The following is a 10,474-nucleotide window of genomic DNA, read 5'->3' on the forward strand; positions in this document are numbered from 1 at the left end:
TTTGACAATCTCTCTTCTTGAATCTTCCAAGACAATTAAGCTTCCTTCTTCATTTTGTTGAACTTGTATGAAATAATGTGAACATCCATTTGCCTCTGTGATGAATATTTGAATAATATATCTATGATCTTCATCAAAGTAAAGGTCATATCATGATATTATCTTTTCTATGTATTCTTTTTTTATTATTAAGTACATGATTGATGAATAAAAAGATGAGGAAAAGAAAATTAAAAAGGAGAAAAAATCTATACTAATAAAAAGAAAGAACGAAAAAATCAAAATGAGCATTCAACATCTTAATAGATGATTGGTATTTATAGATTGGGTAATCCAAAGAAATAGTTAGAAGGGAGTTGAAAAACATGTTTTATTTAAGTAGGGAATGCAAAAAGATAGAGGTTTTTTGTAACTCATTATATATAATTACAATAATAAATATGATTGAATTTTTTAATTAATAAACAAATTATTTAATGAAAAAAAAAATGTCAAAAAAAGGAGATAAAAATAAAACAGAAATGGAGGTCATAGAGAGGTGCCACATCACCTTGTCTTGATTCTCCTTTATATAAGATATATAGATTTTCGGATTTCAAGATTCAATTAAATTTATCTTTAATCGTAAATTTTTTAAATATTTTTTAATTATTGTGATTTATAATACTTTTTACTTAGTTTACAAATATATAAATTCCATTTCAAAAAAATTGAAAATTACAAACGCAAATTTCGAATCAAACTTAAATTGTTTGACTCAAGTGTCACATAAATTGAGACAGAGAAATCTCTCTATTCACTTTTATTTGTCACAATTTGACAAGTGAACGGATGGAGTATTATTTTCTTAATAATAATAGGTATATTAAATATAAATATGACAAGTAAAAAGGGGATTATTTATTTTGGACCAAATAAATTAAAAGTAGGGTAGTTTTCGACAGCCCCATAACATACATGCTGATTGCTGGGGGTAAATTTGAAGATGCAAAATTCCAAAGACAAACTGAAACAAGTAAATGAAAATTACAGCCTCCACATTTTATTAGTTAAGCCCAAAACTGCACGCTAAAACCAACTCATAGAAAAATGCCAAATCCAAAAAGTTGCAGAAGCTATAAATTATTTAAACCATCAATCACATCACAGGACTAACAATTTAACAACCATACGCAATTTGTCACATTCATATTCTTGTATTTGTCCACACACTACTAGTAAAAACAAGCACAGATTTGTTTGAACCTCATCCAGGCTGAGTTAACTCATCTCTACATTCTGCTCATCTTCTTGCTGCTATTGCTTTTGCCCATACTTTTAGCAATGTCTCTAAGCACGAACTTCTGAATTTTCCCTGTTGATGTCTTTGGAAGCTCTTGTTTAATTATGACAGTCTTTGGTACCATATAATGTGGCAATTTGGCTCTACAAAACTCAATAATGTCTTTTTCACTGGCCTTATGTTTTCCATTCAGACTAACAAATGCACAAGGAGTTTCGCCCCAGAATTCATCTGGCCTTGCCACTACTGCTGCTTCGTTAATCGCTGGATGGGTATACAACACTGATTCCACTTCTACACTGCTCAAATTCTCTCCACCACTTATGATCACGTCCTTTGATCTGTCTTTAATTTCTAAGTATCCATCAGGATGCATAACTGCCACATCCCCTGTGTAAAACCAACCATCATCTTTCATGCATTTTGACGTTCCTTCCGGGTCTTTAAAGTAACCCAACATGACACAAGCACCCTTTAGAACAATTTCTCCTAATGTTGATCCGTCCCGTTTAACACTGACTCCTGATTCTGGATCCACCACGTCCACTTCCGCCATCCCTAATGTCCTAACCCCTTGTCTTGATTTCAGCCTTGCTCTTTCATTTGCTGGAAATTTATTCCAGTGATTTTTCCATGTACAAGAAATAACTAATCCACCAGTTTCTGTAAGTCCATAACCATGATGGACTACAAATCCAAGGGACTCTGTTCGAAACAGGACAGCAGCAGGGGGTGGGGATCCTGCTGTCATTATATAAACAGGGTGTTTTAATGGCTTACTGTCAGGGGAATTCGACAACATGTTGAGTACCACTGGAGCAGCGCAGATATGAGTAACACCGTGTTTGTTGATCGAGTCATAAATGATTCCGGCATCGAATTTTCTCAAACAGATATTCGTTCCACCAACAGCAGCCATTCCCCATGGATAACTCCATCCGTTTGCATGAAACATAGGTAGCGTCCATAAATAAACCGGCTGTTTCGGAACGGACCATTCAATCAACGAATCCAACGAAACAACGAAAATACCCCTATGGCTATGAACCACACCTTTCGGAGCAGATGTAGTTCCAGAAGTGTAATTCATAGCAATCGGATCAAATTCACTTTTCGGGCGAATCCAATTGAAACCCAAATCCCCTCTTTCAACCAATTCCTCATAAGTAGTGATAAATTCATCAGTTTTTGGAATTGGGAATTCTTCGTCCTCGATAAGAACGAGAACCGGACGGTGGAATTCAGGCGGAAATAAGGACAGAGCTTCGAGAATTAGGGATTTGGATTGACAATCAACGAAGAGGAGTTTAGATTCGCTGTGACGGAGGAGTACAGAGATAGTACGTGCATCAAGACGGAGATTAATGGTGTTGAGTACAGCACCAGCCATGGGAACAGCAAAATGAAGCTCATACATGGCAGGGATATTAGGGGCAACAACGGAGACAACGTGATTTCTTTGAATACCAAAAGATGCAATGGATGAAGCAACTTTTAGGCAACGAGAATGGGTTTGGGACCAATTGTGAGTTGTGTTGTTGTAGACGATGGAAGGGCAATCGCCATAGATAGTAGCAGCTCTTTCCAAGAAGGTAATAGGAGTAAGAGGACTTGAATTTGGTGGCGTTGGCCTTAGCTCATCCATATTTTTCTGCTCTGTTTAAGGTCTCTGTTAATGCTATTATATAGATCCAATGAAACAAAAAAGTACTCCTACTCATTTTTAATTTTTTATTGGATTTTATATATTTTATGTGATTATCTTTAAATGATAAGATTTAAAGATATTTTAGACCAAATTAAGGAGTAATATTTAACAAGTTTCTATAATTAATCCCTAAGATCGTGCGTTGCTTCCTCTCTCGGCCGTCTCTAGACTCTATATGAAGATTTTGACTAAATAAGATTGTATTTAATGTATGGATTAGATTAGTATTTAATGTATGGATTAGATTAATATTTAATGACAATAAATTGTGTGACATCAAATAATCAAATATTTTTGTAAATTACAGTTGTAAAGAAAACGCATCCCATTTATTGTCATTAAATAATAATAAAAAAGTATTCCACTTGATTATTTCAGTTCTCACAATTTAGAAGCATATTCCTCACGTTTTCTTATTATTACTCCATCCGTTCCATATTAGTTGATCATTTTTCATTTTGCACAGTACTTAATAGTAAATAATAAATAAAAAGATAATTTTACTAACTCATCCCTTAAAAACAAATGTGAATACTTTCAAAAAAATATTAATTTCAAGGGTAATATAGAAAAAATAATTAATTACTGATTTTTTGATTTAGTAAGTTGATCAATTAATATAGAACAACTATATTAATATGATGATCAACTAATATGTAACGGATGAGTATTATTTTTTCTTAAGATGATCTCATTGTGGTTAACAATATTTCCAAATGAAACTCGTCCTCGAAATTGGGAGTATCAAAAATATTTTTAAAAATAAGTATCTAACGGGTGCATTTCACGTTAAAAGAAAAAAGAGAGAAAAGTAATTTTAAAAATGTATTTTGACTATTAAATGTCATAGAAATTCTTTGACCAACTTCATGTCAAATATTTTGATGAAAATATATTTGATGTATTTGTTCCTATTGATTATACTCTCTTTATTATATATATGGTGTACAATTAATATATAATAAATTATGATATTAACAATATAAAAATTATTAATACCAGTATGAAGAAAAGTTTCCAGAAGAAATAAAATCTCTTATTCTTAATTGGAAAATTTTGATACGGGACTTTTTCTCCTCTAAGTGAGTCCTAATAGGTATGCAAATCTGAATTAATTAAATTATGAGATTTGTACACCCATACTTATTCAAATTGTATTATTCAATCCGAATCCAAATATTTGAATAATATAATTCTAATTTAATTAATAAATTCAGTTATAAAAATAATATGTTTTTTTATTTAAAGATGATTAGGTATACTTATAAAACGAATCCATCTTCAAAAATTGAATTGTATATACACTACTAAAAAAATACTAGTAATCTGCGTTTAAAACTCTATAATCAAGAGTCCAAGACCCACATCTCAATTTTGATATTTCCTCTCCTTTGATATTTTACTAGTTGGGTTAGAATTTTTTTTTAAAAAATAAATTATTATTCGATATCCGGTATACGCAAGCCTACACGTGGATGTGAAACCACGATGACTAAAATTAAATCGAACCGATTTTCTAGGTTTTGATTCCCCTCTGTTTGTGATGGATATATTTTCTAAAAAATAAGAAGAGTAAATTTACAATATCTTTCCGAGAAACCTCTTTATCCAATTATACCATTTTTTGGTCAAAAAATTTCATCCACAATATTTTTTTTTTAAAAAAGATTCCAAAATATTGGGCAAACGCTATGGGAAAGCTACACTATGAACTTTAATGAATATATTCGTTCGATTCAATTTTACTTGCCATACTTAGACTTAACATATTCATTAAAAAAAATTATTTGTTAATTAATATTTAATATTAAATTTTGAAAAATGATTTAGATAATAAGAAAATTTTCGTACACATGACATTAAGTCTGGAGTTGGTTTTGACTTTTGATTGAACTGCAATATTATTTATGAAAGATATTTGAGATGTTGATTATTGTGTTATCATTAATATTACTTTCGCAAATATCTTTATGATTTTTGTTTCTTGAAAAGTTGGCTTACCATAAGTGTCATCATGATTTGAATTTTAGATCGTGATAATAATATCATTTGATAATCCTCAATATATATTACAACAAAATCAACTTCTAGCGACAATAAAATCAACATAAAAAATATTTTTAGCGTAGTAATAATTCTTTAAATAGAGATATTGAGAATCATATTGTACATCTTTTATTTCTTATCTCTCTTTGTTATTCTTGTTTCAATCTTTTAATATATCATATTACCTTTTTAGATTGATTTTACAACACATGTGAGGATTGAGAAAAGGAATAAACCATTAAATAGTAATCAAAGTCTTGTTTCTCTAGAGCCAAAATTATCTATTTTCATTAAAAGTGTATATCATAGTGACATTACTAATAATGTATAGATTCATCATTCACATATTGTTCACAAATCAAGGTTAGTGACTATGTCCTACCACTACTTTAATTTGGCAAAGATAAAAAAACTCATCAATACATACTCCAATTACTACATCAAGTAGCCCTTTTTGCAGAATGGATCTTTTTCTTTTGGTGTCTTGTCAAAACATTAGTCTAGAAAAAGGACTCAACAATTCTGCATATATTATATGCAGATAAGGGCCAAAAATGTTTCTAACCTATTGAAAAAAAATTAAAAATATCCTCCTTTCATTTTTTGGTCTAAAGTTAATTTTTATTTAATTTTTTGTTCAAAGATACCCTTCCTTCTGTATTTTGGACTAAAAATACCCTCAACCCATATTTAAATGAATTGATTTTTCTTACTAATGAATTAATTCTTTTATTTACTCTAAAAGGCAAGTTCATTCCAAAATATTTATAATTTAAGTCTAACAATATTTAAAATAAAAATAAATTCTTTACGTTAACAAACTTTTTAGAAAATGTTTTATCCTCCCCTATTTCAGCACCATTATGATAATTATGTTTTTAATTTTTTTTTTAATGATAATTATATTCATTAACTCAATTCCTGCAAAATCCACAATAGTTTGGTGTGTATATATATATATATATACTATAATTAACTAACTAAATTTTTTCCCTTTTTCACTCTCTATTATTAAAAATTTTGACAACATAAAAATTTTATTTTTTATTTCAAATATAGTTAGATTTAAACATTTTCAATATTTTGGGATAATCTAATATTAAGAATTTGAATAAATAAAAAAATATTTTTAGAACAAAAAAAAACTAATTAATAAAAGAACTCAATTTAATTAAATTTAGGTTGAAGGTATTTTAGACCAAAAGATGGAAGGAGAATATTTTTAGACTAAATGATAAAAAGAAAATATTTTAAAGCCTTTTTCAATTGATTAAGGATATTCTTGACTCTCTTCTTTTTCATTTATGCAAGTTTTTGTAGAATTTTTTTTTTCTCTTCTTTGCAAGAAAAAGATCAAATAAAAATAAAAATTAAACTAGTATGGGACTGTAGGTCCAAGTTGTTTTGATAAAGCTTTATATATTTCCAAAAAAGTACTTTGGTGGAGGACAACGACAAACATGATAATATTCGGTTGAAGTCAGAAAAAAGAACTTACAATTATTAGACATTGAATTGTAAAAAAATAAAAAAAATTAGTAATTGGGATCGTATTTGATCATAAATATCACCTAGAAAAAGAATTGAAATTTTGCAAGCAAAAGTCATAGTTTCACTTCAAATAACTAATTATATTATAAAAATATTGATTTTCAAATAATATTTTAGTTGAAGTTGAAATAATAAAATATTTTCTATGGAAAAGTTAGCTTACGTCTCCAATTGATCAACCACCTAGAGATAGAGATTGATCAATTGACTCTAATTTAAAAATTATTCAAGTCTTGATGAGCTGTTAAAATTTAACGTTTTATACAATCTAACAACAATTGTATTACGTATTTCCTTTTAAGGTGTACCGGTGACAAACCTTAAAAAAATCATTCAATTTGAACCATAAAAACAAATAGTTTTAGAGTAAATTTTAGGTTTAGCAAACATGAAAATTATATTTGTATACTATAATTATAGTTTGTATAATTGTTCTCCATAGCAAATTTTATGTTTGCTATGGCTATTAATCTGTATATTTCGGTATACATATACATAAAAAATATGTATTTGGGTCTATTTGTATATATCGGTATATAAATGGGTCCTGATTTGTATATTTCGGTCTATTTGTATATTTCGGTATACAAATGGGTCTTGTATTTGTATATTTCGATATACAAATGGGTCCTGCATTTGTGTATTTGTGTCTATTTGTATATTTTGGTATACAAATGGGTCCTGCATTTGTATATTTCAGTCTATTTGTATAGCAAACATAAAAATCATAGTTGTATACTATAACTATAGTTTGTATAATTGCGCTTCATAGCAAACTTTATGTTTGTTATGGCTATTAAACTGTATATTTCGATATACATATAGATAAAAAATATGTATTTGGGTCTATTTGTATATTTTGGTATACAAATGGGTCCTGATTTGTATATTTCGGTATACAAATGGGTCCTGTATTTGTATATTTCAGTATACAAATGGGTCCTGCATTTGTGTATTTGTGTCTATTTGTATATTTTGATATACAAATGGGTCCTGCATTTGTATATTTCAGTATACAAATGGGATGGCAAAAAACATGAAATGTTTACTGCGAATTACAAATAAAAGAAATTATGGCTATAACATTTAATTTGAATTAATAATTTGTTATTTCATACAATTTTCCCACTCTTCTAAAGGGAAAAATTGTATGAAATAGCAAACTATTAATTCAAATTAAATGATATAACCGTAGTTTATTTTATTTGTAATTCGCAGCAAACATCCCATATTTTTTTCATCTGGTTAGGTATACAATCTGCCATTTTCGGTATACAATTACCCTTTCGGTATACAAATGTATAAAATGTGTTTATATAAAGCGAGAGAAAAGTGTATATACAAATACAAATATATATTTCGTCATATACACTTATAATTAAACAAATACAGATCTTATTATACAAATTACAATGTTAAATGAATTTATATAAAACTGAACAATTTGTATAAAATTGGATGTATCTAGCGAATTATACAAATCAAAAGCTCCATAGCAAATATAAATTTACTATGAAACATAATTATGCAAACTATAGCACTAACATATCAATATGATTTTTATGTTTGTTATACGCGGAAGTTACTCTTTTCTAAATGCCCCACAATCCATATGCTTCAAAAGGAATGAATTATGACACTTATTAAAAAGTAAGTTAATTGTTATGAATATTTTATTTATGTGATATCCACTAAATGTAATCTCTTCATCTCCTTACCAACTTTTAACTATTATATTCCACCTCCTTTATGATCTCAAATCCTTGTAGTATTATATTTTTTTGGGATAATTGTACAGAATGACAAATTTATAATCTAAAATAAATGGAGTAGCTATTGTTTGATTTAATTGCGCCCCGTAATAAACGTTTGTCAGTCGCCTCTCTCCCTCCAAATTCTTGCTTGCTACTCTCCCTTTCTCGCTCGCTCCCTCTGTGCTCGCCTCTCTCGCTTTATACAACAGAATTATATAAATTGTGTTTCTTTTTGTATAAAGCGAGAGAAAATTGTATATACACATGCAAATACATGTATATTCGTTCTATACACTTATAATTATTATACAATAAAAATATTCCCCTGCCCAGTTCTCTTTTGCCTTTTTCTCTTTCTCGTTTTATACAACACAAATTATACAATATAATGTAAATTTTATGTTTGTATAATGTGTAATTTATGTTTGTATAAAGCAAAAGAAAATTGTATATACACATGCAAATATATATATATATATATATATATATATATATATATTCGTCTTATACACTTATAATTATACAATACAAATATTCCCCTGTCCAATTCTCTTTTGTCTTTCTCTCTTTCTCGTTTTATACAAACACATATTATACAAATATAATGTATAATTTATGTTTGTATAAAGCGAAAGAGAGAGAGCGATTTTTGATAGACAAATATTTTTGTCAACAATTTATAAAAACGAGAGGCTAACAACAATTTATACAAATGGTCTGCCAGCGAAATTATACAAATTTGAAGAGGAGCCAACGAATTATACAATTTCTTCTTTTTGTATATATGTATAGCGAAATAGACATAACTTTCAATTGTATATGTATAGCGAATTATATATATATATGTTTGATATGGAGCGCAATTATGCAAACTTTGTTATAGCATACAAATATGATTTTTTTTGTTTGCTATATGTGAAAGTTGCTCTATTTTCTTCCTGTTGTCCATTATACTATTTTAAAATGTCTAACAATTTTGGTTTACTTTATGAAATTTATGAATAATTTTATATTAAATTTCTAATTTACCCTTATCATTAGTTATAGTCATTTTCCTATTATATTTTTTAAGACATTGTATTTATTATATTCAAAAGATAATATAGTAGAATTATCCTTGTATTTATAATTTTTAAGAAGTGTGCAAAGTTAATAGTGAACGAATATTGTTAGACGGAGGAAGTATCTACTATATTCTTCGTAATCTTCACCATAATTATCATTTTTAAAGGCTAAAGCCATGTTATGACTAACCTCTTTTGGTTGTGTCTGGACAAACCAAGTAAAAACACAAGAATATGAATGTGACACATGCATATGGTTGTTAAATTGTTAGTTTCTATGATGTGATGGTTTAAACTTTAAATTTATACTCTCTACAACCTTTTGGATTTGACATTTATCTATATACTCACAATTAACTTTCTGTCTAGTTTTTTTTTTTTTTTTATAATAATAAATCATAGTCATATATTTCTAAGCAGATATTATTATGGGTAAATGATAGAAATCACATACTTGTAAGATAAAATTACAATTTATCCCTTAAAAATTATAATTATAGAAATCCCTCAAACGGATACAATAATATAAGCGCTGATACATTAATCTGATGCGCGAGATACATTAATCATTAAGTAAGATACATTACATTTTATACATGATACACTAATCTGATGCGCGAGATACAATGCTATAAGCGCTGATACATTAATCTGATGCGTGAGATACACTAATTTGATGCGCGAAAATGAGAAATTTTGGAAATTTGTAAAACTTATAGGGGATAATGGTAATAAGTAAACTAAAATGTGAAATTTCTGTAATTTTTCCTATTATTTATGTTAGCCTTGTGTATGTATTCCAATAATGTCATTTAATACTCCCTTCGTTTCTATTTAGGGTGTGTTTGGTATGAAGGAAAAACGGAAAATATTTTCCAATTTTCTCATATTTGATTGGATTAAATATTTGGAAAATATTTTCCGAATCAACTCATTTTCCTCAAATTTAAGGAAAATGACTTCCCTTCAAAATTTAAGGAAAACATTTTCCAAAACTCTCTTCCAACTTCAAACTACAATTACTTTTTTGTTGAAAAATTCAATTTATTTTGTCCCCACCCTCAAACCA

At 28.3% G+C, this 10,474-nt stretch overlaps 1 protein-coding gene across 2 annotated transcripts in view; it reads right to left on the reverse strand.

Moving 5' to 3' along the window:
• Nucleotides 1-878: 878 nt before the first annotated feature.
• Nucleotides 879-10,474, reverse strand: part of LOC125848151 (2-methylpropanoate--CoA ligase CCL4-like) — a 57,818-nt gene continuing 48,222 nt past the window's right edge. The window contains exon 2 of one of the 2 annotated variants that reach the window (XM_049527965.1): nucleotides 879-2,913. In XM_049527965.1, the coding sequence (XP_049383922.1) occupies nucleotides 1,272-2,699 (1,428 nt within the window). In that variant the 5' untranslated portion in view covers nucleotides 2,700-2,913 and the 3' untranslated portion in view covers nucleotides 879-1,271. Of the gene's footprint in view, nucleotides 2,958-10,474 lie in introns of those variants that run through there. The other variant, XM_049527964.1, reaches the window with a different exon arrangement.

Source organism: Solanum stenotomum, chromosome 12, assembly GCF_019186545.1.
Source record: "Solanum stenotomum isolate F172 chromosome 12, ASM1918654v1, whole genome shotgun sequence".
Classification (NCBI taxonomy): Eukaryota; Viridiplantae; Streptophyta; class Magnoliopsida; order Solanales; family Solanaceae; genus Solanum; species Solanum stenotomum.